We start from the raw sequence: 14,237 nt of genomic DNA, 5'->3' as shown, positions 1-14,237 counted from the left end.
GCACAGTGTTCACCGAACTATTTACGCACATTTATTCTCTTCCAAGCGCCGATCAACGCGCAAATATTGACGACCTTTTATATACAATTTCACCAAAGCCCACTGTGTCACGCGAATGACCCAATTACGGTAGACGATTGATGGGACCCGGGCGTGTCGTGCTCTGGCTAGCACAGGGAAACGAACAACCCCAGGTAATGCTTTAAAGGGGGTTCCCATTATATGAGCAACGAGATGGCCACGGACCTACAACTGCCGGCCTCGATGGCCCAACCATCTCCCGCTCCATCGGGTTCATCCCGGGCTCAGTCAAAGTCGAGATCAAGATCTCGACCGGCACGGCGTCGGCGAGATTCATCTCCCCCGCCATCCTCTTCGCCACCAGGCCTGCCAACACCGGCATTTTCACCGGACGGCCAAAGTGGCCAAAGCGATATCGACGATATCATCGAGGAGTCTACCCTATCGCCGTTCGATCCCCGCAGAATAACACCCACCCTCCATGCATCCCTCGTATCCGAAATCCTTTCCCTACGACGGGATGTCGAACATAAAACGAAGGCAATTGATACCTTGGAACAAAGTTTGGATGAAGCAAGAACGGAATGCGAGACGCTCAGCGAGAATGTGGCCAATTCGTCCCGCGAGACACGGTCCCTGCAACATCAAATTCAGTTGTTAGAGGGTGGTACGTCATCTGCGATGACCGAACTGGCTCGCGAGCGGGATGATGCAGTTGAGAATATCAACGATGTTCGTAGAAAGCTGGAGCATGCGCAAAAAAAGGCCCGCCATCGTGAAGAGGAGGTCGAACGGACACAGATGCTTTGGGATCGGGATCGAGAGGCATGGGAGAATGAGCGACGAAATATGGAACGCAAGATTCATGTCGTGGAAGGCCGCTTGAAGACGGTGCTAAATGAGGTTGCAGCGGCTCAAGAAGCGGGGACCCTCCATTCTCAACACAGTGAAAATGATCTTTCGACCAAGTCTAAGGTCAAGGAAAGTGACTCGGCCAGTCTGGCTTCCAGCAGCCAGGGTCTTCGGCGCACGAGCATGACTAGCGTGACCTCGGAGGAGGGCGAAAATGAAAGCAACTATCACAATGCCCGATACTCGGTCCTAAGTATGGCTCCTGGGAAGGGCGATTCGGGCCTCAACCTGGCCCAGGAATTGGCCTTTGACGAGGCAGATGAGTTTGCTGCATCTGAAGATGAAACTCCAGAGTCACCTGAAGCCCTTCCGGAGGAACGGCCGATGTCGGTCACTTCACAGGCGTCTCATTCTATCGCATCAAAAGCCCGGAGAATCCTGGGTCTTTCTATGCAAAGCGCTGGCTCGGTCACGGCCGCTGAGTACCGTTCTCTGGATCTGAATAGTCCTACAAAGTTGCCAGATCCCCAGCAATCTGTGGACTATTGTGATATTGGCACTCAATATTCACCTCCGCCGTCACCCGAGACTCCTACCCCGACCGTAGAGTATAATGGCCCCGTTGTAAGAGAAGAGACTGATGCAGGTCGCGAGATTGATAAGGACGAGAACCCATTCGGGATGAAGGATTCTGCGACACTTGCAATTGCAGTTGACATGGTCTCCTCTTCTTGCCAAACGGTCGGTGAGCTTCCCAGTCCTCCGTGGACACCCAAGATCTCGGAGTCAACCATCCATCCAGCTGAAGAAGCCTCGGTACCCGTCCAGATGGCATCAGCATCGACCCAAACCGATTTGCCTCCATCCCCGGAGCTCGTGGAGAGCGAGAAGGCTACCTTGTCTCCCAGTGATATCCCAGCGCAGATCGATGTCCCCATGATCGCCATCCACCCACCTGGATCGGAACCGTCATCACCTCGGAACAGTGTCGTTCTTCCACCACAAACTAAGAATGTGTCTGTTCAAGCCAACTTCAAGCCAATCATTGAGGGCCGGTCTATTGCCATTCAGACTGAAGAAATCCGTATCGATCAACGACCGGTCAAACTTCCTGCCAGTCTACTACCCTCTGCCATTCCTGATCTACCAATCAGTTCTGAAATTCAAGAGTCCAAAGCTGAGTCCTATCGCGCGCCTTTGCCTCCTCCCCGGTCCGCCAAGCGGGCCCAGCGTCCTTTGCCACATGAGCGCCCGGTGAAACCCCCACGCGCCCCAGGCTCGGAGCCAGTGCAGGCCTATCAGGCCTACCCTGGCAACAATGACAATGGACCGCTATCAGGCGAAGCTGCATCTGGATTGAGACGGCCCTTCCGGTCTAGCAGCCTCTTCGCAGGCTTTGAACAGCTGAGCGATGAAGAAGGCCCCTACGCAGAGGAACGTGACATATTCACAGACGACGAGCTTCTCAACCGGCCATTTGCTTCATACACGATCCGTCGCGGCAAACTGGTCAATGCGAAATCAAGGCCAAGCTTGGACGAAATGTTCCTCCCCGAAATTGACGAGCATCTATCCGATACAGAGTCTAGGCCTTCTGACGTGGGGCGTGCCTCGTCTCGTGCTACTCAACGGTCCAGTACGACAGCGTCCAGTGGCCGACAGCCTGGCATGCGAAAAATGGCCATGATCTCTAGCGGTGCAGCGGCACATCAGAAAGTTCGTGCCCGCAGCCCCAGCGAGCCAAGCCTCGACAGCGGCAGTGCCGGCTCAAGCATTGCACCTCCGTTCCCCGTTCCAATCCGTCTCAGCTCGCGCAACGTTCCATTAACAGGAAGTGACGGGCCCCCAAGTCCGACTCGCTCATCTGGTCGTCAATTTTCTGATCGTGGTGCCCGTACAACAGTTGTGCGACGTCCCACGTTGCGCCGAGTTCGCTCGGCGGCCGCGACGTCGCAGAGTAGCCTTGCGGAGCGCCCGGAAACACTTTCCTCCCCAACCCGCTCTGAATCTCCCTTCACACTCGAAAGTCCTTCCTACCGTCCGCCGCCTCTCCCGGTTGATGATATCACAATTCCCCGTGAACGCCGTGCATCTGTGAAACGGCCATCTCATCGCCCAGCGGTGCCCTCTATGAACTGGGACCAGGACCGACGGGACTCGACCGGTGGTGTGCAGCCGACGAGTGTTGTTGATGCAATTGCTCAAACCATGGTGGGCGAGTGGATGTTCAAATACGTCCGCCGCCGCAAGTCTTTCGGCATGGGTGAATCCAAGGATGCCTGGGAAGGCCGGAACCCCGATGAGGTATCAGCCAATATCACCAATAGTGGAGTACGCCATAAACGATGGGTCTGGCTTGCACCCTACGAAGGCTCCATTATGTGGAGCAGCAAACAACCGACAAGTGGACCTGCCTTGCTGGGCAAGACTGGCCGGAAGTGTAAGCTTTCTTTGCTCTTAAAATCCATGTTTTGATCGGTCACTAACTAGGTTCTAGTCACTATCCAATCCGTATTGGATGTCAAGGATGACAACCCGATGCCCAAAAGCCCTGGAAACTCCACTCCATTCAACCGCTCAATTCTAGTCCTCACACCACAACGTGCTCTCAAATTTACCGCGCTTACCGTTGAACGCCACTACGTCTGGCTGACTGCATTATCGTTCCTCAGCCACTCGTCCATGGGCCTACATGATCTAGCTGCACTCCCACCGGCACCGCAAGAGGAGGCCGGACCTTCTATACCTTCGCAAGCCAGCTTGCGACGAAACCCAATCCGCGACTCTATTCGCGTGGCCAAGGGTCGCCCACGACCCATGCCCAAGGGAAAGCGCTCCTTCCCAGGTACCGCAGAGCCGGTGCCAGAATTACCTGCCGCGGACCTAGAAAGTCTGAATTCGATGGCCGCTGATGCACCTCATGTCCCACGCTTCTCTAATCATAATCACCACAGTCGCAAGCGCAGCAACACGGCCCCCCCGCCCTCCTGCGCTTCACGCCATCCGCAGCATTTCTAGTCAGGGCACTATGCCCTCGTCCCACAGCGGCACTACTATTGGATCCTCTGAGCCGTATTTCTCGCCTGTCCCGCCGCCAAGTCTCCCTCCCGGTATTGGAAGCGGCCCCGGCAGCATCAGTCGCCGTACATCTGAGGCTAGTGGTCGCACTACCCACACAACGGCGAGCAACATATTTGACATGGGCACTGTGCGTATGGAGGCATTCATCGACAACCATGCGGAACAGATCAACCGGCCTCGTGGTGCACCTCGCTCACGACATGTGCGTAAGGCCTCCAGTCAGTGGAGTCAAGGCCGCTATGACTGTGATGCTCCCTCTGTTGACGATAGCGAACTCTCTTTCCGACCCGATGACCCCTTCCGCGGTTTCTAATCCCTCCTTAAATTTTTATTTTTTTTACTCTCTGTATTCTTTGAGCGTCGGTCTGGACTACCATTCTCCATTGTTCTCGATATATCCTCTTTCTTTTGACATGTACAGTTCTATATGATCTTCTGATCTGACCTACATCCTTTGCATCCTCTTTTCATTATATATCCTTTTTTTATTTGTCTATTTGAAAATATTGTGCTTGCTGGACCATGTTGATACCATTGACCATTGTACGGAAGGGTGCCGAGTCTTGAAGCGGTGGAAAAAACGGGGCGTTAGAATCAACTTTCTTTACTACATCCAGATATTTTTGATAACCAGTATTCGTAGTTTCGTCTTCATCTTTGTAAAGTATTGAATCTATTATAAAATGTCAAAGGGCGCGGGTATGAATGGAGATTCTTTAGCCCGTGATCGAGAGGATCGGCGTTCACCACTTCATGGGCTGATCCCCGGAATTGCTCCGATCATGGAGAAACCAGCGTATCCTCCCTCTTCCGCTTTCCCAAAGCTGTAAGATCTCTTCTTGGTTGAAAGTTGGTATCAATTTACAACTTGGCGGCCTCCTTGACTTCTCCAACCTTCAGTTTCGGCGAGTACTTCTTCAACACGGACTCGTTATGGTACTGTAAAGAGGAGAGTATTAGCCTCGTCCCTGATGTAAGCCAAGGCAAATGCTTAGAAATTATCGAAATTAGCTAGATGCCATATATACCTTCCAGAACTGCTTGGATGCATCCTTGCCAGCGACGCGCTTTAGGATCTTTGCGCCTCCCGGGTGCTCGTCCACGAACTTGGTAACATCGTACACGTTGCTGTCGACGATGATGTACAGGCCCTTGTCGGCGTTATTGTAAGCGGCAACATCGGCCGGAGTGAATGATTGCGACATGATATGTGTATGTGTATGTGTGTTGTGGGTGGAGTTCAAGGGGGAAAGAGGGTGACGTTATTTAAGAGAAAGTCTGGAGTAAAGCGGGGCCGAGGTTAAACTGGATTTGCCGCGGTCGGAAATCACAATTATCATCGATGTGATTGGATGGAAACCATGTTGATGGCTATATGTCCGATTGGATATTCCGTCTTCGAGAATCAAAAGATAAATTCTAAACAGCTAGATAGACCTAACATCATGTCTTACTCTTCTCGCCAGTGGCTCCTGTCCCCTTGGGTACTTTGCGATCTAATCCAAGTGACTCCAGATCCTTCTTCTTGTAGTAATGTGGTGCAACTTCCACCAACCACTCCGCCTGCAGGGGCATGTTGCTGCGCATGTACTCCTTGCTGGTTAGTACCAGCTCAAAGTAGATCACCCACCGCGGGTTGACCTCGAACAGTGTACTGGATGGATGTAGGTACACGGACTGCCCGTTCTTGATCGTGCGGTAGCTGTCACCTCCGCGCTGTAAACGTGCTGCATTGGGGAAGAAACCGGACGTGATGGCCTTTTGGATTGGCATAATGTTGGTCGCGCCACAGGTGCTGACCGTCACTTCCACTCGATCACATAGCTTGGCGAGTTGATCACGAACGTCGCGGGCCCTGGTGAGACTGCGCTGCTGGAGGAAATTCTCCTTAGCCCATACCTGACTAAAGTCTGAGTCCACCCATTGGTTCCAGATATTGAGCAGCGTCAAATGGTCACCACCGTCCTTGATAGTGAATCTGTTGCGCGCACTGTCGGCATGGATCTTCTTGTCCTTCGGACGAAAGAACAGGGCGCTAGCCTCGCTCAGCATCGACACGATCGAGAGCACTTCCTCCACGCAACCATACTGGCCTGCCGCGAGGATCGCTTTGGCCAGCATAGGGTCCGTCGGGAATTCGGCCATTTGTCGGCCAACCTTGGTCAGATCTCCACGATCGTTAAGAGCTCCGAGCGCGTATAATTGCTCCAAGGCTCGAATAATGGTCTCCGCAGGTGGTGGGTCCATAAAGTCAAAGTCAAGAAGTTGATCAATACCCAATGACTTCAGCATCAAAATCACACCATTGAGGTTTGTGCGCTGGATCTCTGGCGTGGTATTCTCTTCCAATTCATTGTAGTATGCCCATTTGGTGTAAAGTCGGAAGCATTTACCAGGACCAACTCGGCCAGCACGGCCAGCTCGCTGGTTCGCTGAGGCTCGAGAGCACGGTGTCACGACCAAACTTTCCATGCCAGTACGCGGATTGAACACATTTTCCTTGACAAAGCCGGGGTCAATCACGTAGACAATACCATCGATGGTCAAACTCGTCTCAGCAATATTTGTCGCCAAAACCACCTTGCGCGCCTTAGGCGGCGTGGGCTCGAAAATTTTACTCTGCAGCTCGGACGGCAGATTGGCGTAGATAGGACATATAATCATTTCCGGGATTTTGCTGCCCAATTTTCGAGCTGTCTCCGTTAGACTCTGTTCAGCGGCGTCAATCTCTTCCTGACCAGTCAAGAATACCAAGATATCACCGGCACCTTGTGTAACGTGGATCTGAAAAACCGTGGTAATGGCGGCCGCCAAATAGTTGGCTTCTGGCTGCGAGGTGTAATGCACATCAACGGGGTATCGGCGGCCAGGAATGTTGAAAATAGGGGCATCATCAAAGTACTTTTGGAATTTCTGTGCATCCATGGTCGCGGAAGAGATGAGAAGTTTCAGGTCGGGTCGAGCCTTAGCAATATCCTTGAGAAGACCACAGGCAATATCCGTTGGCACCGTCCGCTCATGAGCCTCATCGATCATCAATGCAGAATACTGGCTCAGGTCCGGCTCCGTCAACAGTTCTCGCAAAAGCATTCCATCGGTCATATACTTGAGAATAGTCTTGTCGCTGGTGTTATCCTCAAAACGAATGGCATAGCCAACCTCATTTCCAATCTTCGATCCCATTTCCTCTGCTACACGGGCAGCAACACTCATGGCAGCCACACGACGAGGTTGGGTGCAACCAATCTTCAAGCCGCCCTTAGTGTAGCCGGCCTCGTGGAGGTACTGTGGGATTTGTGTTGTCTTTCCAGAGCCAGTCTCACCGACGATGATCAGAACTTGGTGGTCATGCACGGCTTGGATGATCTGGTCACGGAACTGGTAGATGGGTAAACTCTTCCGTGTCTCCTCCATGGTCAAAGCCTTCTTCTCCGCCGCATCGATTTCCTCCTTGAACCGACGTTGTTCCTGGGTCAATGGCTTTTCTGTCCCATCTAGCTTGGCATCCATGACAAAGTTGATTTGCTGTGAATCATCAAAGACATACTCATAGTCTCCTTCGTCGACGAATTCGGCTTTTTTTATTTGCGCCTTAGCCTTGGCCGATTGCTCGAGCTCCCATTCTTCATGCTCCGTAACAAATTTCTCCTGACCTGTCTCATCGCGCTCAACGTATCGCTTATACAGTGCATCTTCTTTCTTCTTGCGATCAATCTTTCCCTTCTCTGTGATATAGTCATCCGGCATCATATAGCCATCGCGGTGGTCGTCAATCCGTAGCCGTTCCTCGGCAATGCGTAGGACCTCCCTGTTGCGCGCAAACTCCTCCTTTTCGCGACGAGTCAGATTGGGGTTCTCGCGCAGTTCGACAGCCTCTTCGGCAACCTGACGTCGCAGCAAGGCTAGTCGCTCCGTTTCACGCTTCTTCAGGTATTCCTGGCGGGAACGAAGACGCAAGTCAGGCATCACGGCCGCCCGGGCATCCGCGTCATCAGCTAATGCACGGCGCCGTGCAGCTTCACCATCCCGAGTCCGGTCCTCCACAATCTTCTTAGACTTGCTACTATCTTTCTGGGCTAATCGCTTGGCGAATTCGTCTCTTTCGCGGAGATCACGCTGACGATCAATCTCTTGTTTGGTCTGCGGATCAATATCACCAGCTGGTGATGCAGAGCGTGGGGAAGCAGAGCCATCTGCGAGCCTTGTGCGTTTTGAAGGCGATTCTGCAAACTCATCTGGTCCTGCATCGGAGTATAATTCATCCTCTGGGATCGCTTCATCACCCCACCGGTCATCAAAGTCCGAATCCTTCTTCCGCACCTTCTTCGATCGTGGACGGTCGCGACTCTCGGTATCGCGGCTGCGGTCTCGTTTCCGGCTGTCATCTGTCTCCCATCGACTTTGGGATTCGGATTCCCTCTTGCTCTTGCCCCGATCTATATCGCTCTCTCTCACTTTTTCTCGTCGTCGTCGTCGGTCGCGCTCAGCTTCGACATTGACAGGACCCAGGCCCGGCTCGGAATCAAAGTCTTCGCCCATATCGACCATGCTGTATTTTTTCTTTGTAGATACCTTGCTTGCTATGCTTTGGGCGGTCGAGGTGTTAGTAGGTGGTGCTTTCCCCGCGCGCGAAAAGAGCTGGCTGCAGAATGCGCCAATCTCATCGGGACTGCCATCGAGGAAGGAGAGCAGTTTGTCTTGAAGAGAAGATGCAGATTTGGCTGAGCCAGCTTCGGCAAGCACAAAGTCCACAGAGATCGGGTCTGATGCGCCCGTCAGGCGGATCAGAGAATCCGAAACGAAGGTTTTGTTATCCATGGTGGACACGCAGGATGGGAGTTCGACAGATGATGGTCCGGTCGATGGAGACAGTAGTCGATGGATTTTAAGTGTCACGGCACATCGTGCGCAGGAATTCTGAGTGGCAGATTTAGGAGAAAAGGGGGAATAGTAGATCGTTTCAAACGGAAGACGCAGTTGGAGATGAAGGTTGCGGAGCTTCGGAGGTTGAGTTCCAAGGCGGTGGCAATTAGTGTGCACCATAGATATATATATACAACCTTCCACCTGGCAGTCACACCCCGGGGGCCTGCAGTCACAGCACAGAATATGTACATCCATGGGTACACAGCTCTGAAGGTATCAAAATCTTTTTACAATATTCGATGGACTAGGAAGAGGCTGGGACTTGTTTTCATATCATATACACACTATACAAGCCCGCATCTGAAAATACCAGCTTATAAATATGGAAAGTTTCAAGATATCATCATCTCGTTTTCTGATTATTCACACATGGAATCAAAAGTACAGAAGATTCTCGCTAATCCAACAGCCATGGTGGGCAATCATTCATCATGAAACAAGATGTCAAAAGAAAAAAAATAGAGCAAAACGCTCAAGATCAAGCCCACTAGGAGCTGAACGTCCTAAGGCCAAATGGACCATGTTGCCAACAGGCGAACACCCCAAACCTCAATGCAAGAGATCAGATCCATTGAAAACACAAATACGCCAGAAGAGCACCCTTGATGATACGGCTCAAGGCCATCTCTCGAGAACACCCAATGCGTTGGGATGGTGATACATTTGTGGCACCTGATAATGCTAGGCAATGAATGAATACAAAGGAAAACCAATAAACAGGAAAACGCCGCAGAAACGAGGGAGAACACCGCGCTGAAACACCAGGGTATTGGACCCTTTGCTAACTCCACGGGGTCATGAGGGCTGAGGGGCACAAAAAAGCAAAGAATAGTCGTGATCGGAAGGCGTGTGGCATGAAAAATGAATGGCGAAAGAGTCGAAATCAGGACCCGGGAATAAGAGTAACAAAGGAAATAGGTCGTGAAAACACAGAACACCCCCCCATATGCACATCGGAAGAAAAGAAGGAATAGATTACACATCGATCATTTCGGCATCTTCGGCCAAGATCTCATCGGCGGGACCCCAGTTGCCTTCGAAGACCGTGGCTCCGGCACGACGACGCTGGTTCACAAACTGGAGCCCATAAGCGGCTAAAACATCATCGGCTGTAGGCCGATCAAGTGGCTCGGGGGAAATCATCCAACGGACAAGCTTATCCAAGGCCTGGGGATGGTTGGCATCCACCATGAAGCTAGGCGGGTCCACAAGCTCCCCACTCCTGGCGAGATGGGTTGGCTTAGGCGTGGTCAGCTTCCGGCTGGTGAGGAAGCTGTCACCGAAGTCATCGTCACCCAAGTCAGATGCGCAGAGCTCTTCGAAAGAAGCTCCATCGGAGACAGGGTTCCCGGATGCGTCGCGGAAAATGGTTGTCTCTGAGCTCCAGGTCAGACTGGGGACGTCGCTCATGTCCCCATTTCGGAGCTTCTGCCAAGATGCTCCGTTGTCTGGAAGCTCTACATTACCAGCAATCTCAAAGATGACCAGACCCAGCGAGAAAATATCCGCTGGCTTATCAAAGCGGCCCATCAGGATTTCAGGACCAATATACTCCCGATCGCCCTCGCCTTCAATGCCATCCTCTGCAGGCCAGCGTGTGGCCATGCCGAAGTCTCCAATCTTCAAAACACCTTCAAATGTCACGAGGATGTTGGCAGGCTTCAAGTCGAGGTGGATAAAACCTTCATCGTGGATTTGCTTCAATCCAAGGGTCATTTCAAGGAGAATTTTCCAGATACGGAAATCATCCAATCGGGCCTTGAGGCCAGCCTGAGCCAGGAAAACATCCAAGCTTCCCTCTTCGCAGAACTCGGTTTGGATATAGAGATGACCATTGTCTTCCCAGCTGTCCATGAAGGAAACAATGTGGTCACAGTTGATCAATGTCTTCAGCACATCAACCTCCCGAATACGGCGCTCGCGATCTTTCAGCCCCAGGTAGGGTTGCTTGCTCTTCTTGACAGCCCAAACTTGGTGTTGAGGGAGAGCGCTTGGGGACTTAGGGCCACTTGACGGAAGAGAGAACATCGAAGGGAATGACGCATCGTGAGGCTGAGCGACTCTGTAGACCTGAGAAAATTCACCTGTGCCGACAAGCTCGACTTTGTCGAACCGCATGGTCAGACTAGGGTCCACATCTGGCGTATGGAAACCACTGAGCTGGAGGCTGGGGCGCTTGCTAGCAAGCAAGGAGTCTCGAGGACCAGTTGGCGTGGCAGGTAGATTCAGACTACTACCAAAGTCAAATGGAAGTGGTTGCGCATCATTCGGCACTGAGATTGATAATCCACTTGGGTCCGGGGGGAAGAATTGGTCGCGAGGAGTGTGAGGTGAAGCCTGGAGAAATCTTTCACGCAAAGGTGTCGAGTTGGTAGAAGTCCTTGTTTCTGAAAGACGCTCCAAAGGCCCAATCTGGGAAGTAGCAGGAGGATAGGTACGGGAGGGGAGGAATGTTTGTTTTGTGGGAGTTGGAGGGAAATCGGAATCAGTCAATGGCTGGCTGTCATGACGCGAAGATGGGGACTGAGCCTGAACATCATCCCCATCGACGCTCACGAAGCTTCCTCGGCGCGAGGCTTCTGGTCGATTGAAAGTATTACCAAAGATACCCATACCCCGGGCAAAAGGACCCGGTTTAGGCCGCACGGTTGAGGCTGGAGGGTTGAAGGGGGATTGAGACACAGCCTCTGATTCTTGAAAAGGCGGAGCCTTGTTAAAAGACCCGTTCATCCCAGAAGCAAAAAGGTTAACAGGTCGTTTGCACGGAGTATCGGGCATGTTCTTGTTGAAGCTCGACGGCTCCTCTGCGTTGCGGTTTTTCTTCGAGATCAGTCCCGTTGACATGAAGGCCGCTGGCAAAGGCTTAACCAGTTTATAGTTTTCGGGTGTCGCAAATGATTCTCCGGATCCACTTGAATCTTCTCGCGTTATACGGCGCACAGGAGCAGGCCGAGTAGCACCAGCAGGAAGGGACTTGGAGAAATTGAAGAGCTGTCGTGGCCGCTCAGGCTTGTGGACGGCCTCATGGGTTGGCGAGTCATCAAGACTTGAGCCAGAGGATGACTGAGTAATGGTCCGGGAGAGTGGATGAGCAGTAGGGCGAGGAGGTTGGGTAGTGGTAGTGGTAGTGGTAGTTGTAGTGGTTGTAGGGTTTGCGGAGAAGAGTGGGCTAGCTGGAGGGCGAGGGGAGAAGAGGTTTTCTTGACCAGCCTCAAACAGGCCGCTATCAAATGACATCCGTGGACGCACTGCCAAAGGGGTACCAGGTAATGTTTCGCCTTCACCTGCTCCCCTGGGACGCCCGAAGAGGGGTCTATCGCTTTGTCGTTGCTGTAATGTGGATCGTCTGAGCGATGACGAGCGTTTTGGGATAGTCGCAAACGGACTGAAGGGCTGAATGGGATTCGGGTGAGGCGAGGCCTCGATGGTAGATGGGCTTGCAGGCGCACTGCCATGGTCATTGTCGAAGATGCTGAAGTCTGTCGAAAAGTTTGGCGTGTGAACACTGCGTCGCTTCGCAGAGGGGCTCCCTCGCGATGCTTGGTCCAGGTTCATGATACCGTCACTTCGTTTGAGCGGACTCACAGTAGCGAACGAACCAAATGTCCCACTTCGCCGCTTTTCAATGCGAGAGAGGGTTGAGCGAGGCGCAAAAGTCGTTTCGCTCTGCACTGCAGGAGGCATGTTCAGATGACACGGACTTTCGGGCGTGGTACTTTCCATCGGCCCAGCTAGATCATCAAGTGTTAAATCATTTTCTTCTCCTGAGTGCATGGCGATCGGCTGGGATGGAGTCGCGTTCCCACCGTCTGTTGACACCGTCAAAGCGCGTTTAGCGGGGCTACGGGGTGAAGTTCGCCGTCGCATGGCCGGCCGCGTAACCTTCGCGCTGGGGGGATATGGCACGGCGAGAGGAGATTGCTGATTAGATGGTAAAAGAAAGAAATTGTGCTGTGATCGCCTCGAGGGCGACAGCGGAGAAGACACGTATGGTGAGGTGGTTTTTGAGGGTGAGTGAGAGCGGGTGCTGAGAAAGAAGTTGGAACTCTTCGAAGGTGAGCGCGACAATGAGCGCCGAAGCTGGCGAATTGCAGAGCTAGCATCGACGTGATGAATCCCCGAGTGCGATGAAAGGTGAAGGGTGCCGCCCGAGTCCCGGTGCGGCGAAAAGGTCGCAACCATAATTGGGGAATGTTGTGCTGAACGTGCCGCACAACAATCCCAGAATGAAAGTCGATCCAACTCAGATATGGCGATCTCTGTTCTTGCCTTCTTCACCTGCACTCCAAATGAGTGACTATACCTGTTACCGTCCAGCGCGTTCGATATCTGAAGGAATTATTTGATGATTGAGAGAACCCCAACCCTCCACGGCGCTCGTGACGCGACGGGAGGGAAAATACCGCGAGTCCTTTCGAGGGGGGGATTGAGTCAGGAAAAAGGGTGCCCAGTAGAATAAGGCACGCACCCTTCTTCTGATTATTGGAATGCTAGAAAGGCGCAGCCGCGAAGAAAAGTGGCAAAGTTTGGAACCGAAGAGTGGGAAAGGCAGCTGGCCATTCACCCACGCATTGCTAGGTTCAAGGAATTCCGTGGGCTTGTAACTGTGATCACGCGCGGGGGAGTCGCAACAAACACGCGCCGCAGGTGTGGTCCCTAGACGTACACTTTGGATCTAACAGAAAAGACGCGCAGGAATGTTTCAGATCGAACACACGGACATCCGGTTCTTGGGCCGCGCAAATGATGTCGATAGCCTCGAGGGGATACTGGTAGGGCGAATGTCGAAGGCAGGATTCTTCACCCAGTGTTTCAAGGAAGAACGGAAGCGTAAGGGGTAGATCCCCCTCGTTTAGGAATTCGTGGTGATCCGATCAGCCCACGCGTGGGGTTGCTGAGGGGGCGCGAAGAATGTGGCTGTGAAAGATCGAGGAGAAGCTTCGAGATTAATTAGTCGAAATGATGTAGGGCGATACCAAAGGAGTGGGAGATCGAGGAATGTGTCGACTGGGGAGGTTGGAAGAGGATAAATGGGATGAAGTAAGAGTCCAACGCGCCGCGTTGTTGATCCCCGATACCTAAAGTGGTTTAGCGGCGGGGAGCGACGCGTCGTGACATAAACAAGGGATTATGTAAGTGTATACTGGGGCTCAAGACTTGTAGTACAAACAAGACAGGGTATCATGGATAAAAATTAATAAATTTCTGTGTTTGAATAGTAATTGCTCGAGATCTTGTGCGAGTCCGTGAGTTTTTGATCATGCATGTTAACCGAGTTCCGCCCCTGCGCCCAACTGTACAACGCCACCTCAGTCACCCATTGTGGTCCATGCGATTCCCCGATTCGCTAGTTCCTG

At 52.4% G+C, this 14,237-nt stretch overlaps 4 protein-coding genes across 4 annotated transcripts; 1 reads left to right on the top strand and 3 right to left on the bottom strand.

Annotated features, from left to right (window-relative positions):
- Positions 1–234: 234 nt before the first annotated feature.
- On the top strand, positions 235–4,267 carry N7503_004730 (putative nuclear migration protein; the record flags this gene model as incomplete). The annotated part of the gene is made up of 3 exons (XM_057064277.1): positions 235–3,313; positions 3,371–3,763; positions 3,828–4,267. 3 exons carry the CDS (start codon positions 235–237, stop codon positions 4,265–4,267), a joined length of 3,912 nt encoding a protein of 1,303 aa, XP_056922020.1.
- Positions 4,268–4,815: 548 nt separating this feature from the next.
- N7503_004729 (cytochrome b5-like heme/steroid binding domain-containing protein) lies at positions 4,816–5,159 on the bottom strand (the record flags this gene model as incomplete). The annotated part of the gene is made up of 2 exons (XM_057064276.1): positions 4,816–4,893; positions 4,983–5,159. 2 exons carry the CDS (start codon positions 5,157–5,159, stop codon positions 4,816–4,818), a joined length of 255 nt encoding a protein of 84 aa, XP_056922019.1.
- A 238-nt stretch (positions 5,160–5,397) lies between these two features.
- N7503_004728 (putative mRNA splicing factor RNA helicase (Cdc28)) lies at positions 5,398–8,772 on the bottom strand (the record flags this gene model as incomplete). The annotated part of the gene is made up of 1 exon (XM_057064275.1): positions 5,398–8,772. The coding sequence occupies one exon, from the start codon at positions 8,770–8,772 to the stop codon at positions 5,398–5,400; it is 3,375 nt and encodes a 1,124-aa protein (XP_056922018.1).
- A 1,083-nt stretch (positions 8,773–9,855) lies between these two features.
- On the bottom strand, positions 9,856–13,062 carry N7503_004727 (tyrosine protein kinase SWE1; the record flags this gene model as incomplete). Its single annotated transcript, XM_057064274.1, has 1 exon — positions 9,856–13,062. One exon carries the CDS (start codon positions 13,060–13,062, stop codon positions 9,856–9,858), a length of 3,207 nt encoding a protein of 1,068 aa, XP_056922017.1.
- Positions 13,063–14,237: the final 1,175 nt, after the last annotated feature.

Source organism: Penicillium pulvis, assembly GCF_028828015.1.
Source record: "Penicillium pulvis strain IBT 33274 chromosome Unknown contig_23_segment0_segment0, whole genome shotgun sequence".
Taxonomy (NCBI): Eukaryota; Fungi; Ascomycota; class Eurotiomycetes; order Eurotiales; family Aspergillaceae; genus Penicillium; species Penicillium pulvis.
The sequence above is the reverse complement of the archived record's forward strand: the minus strand, read 5'-3'. Positions and strand labels throughout refer to the sequence as shown.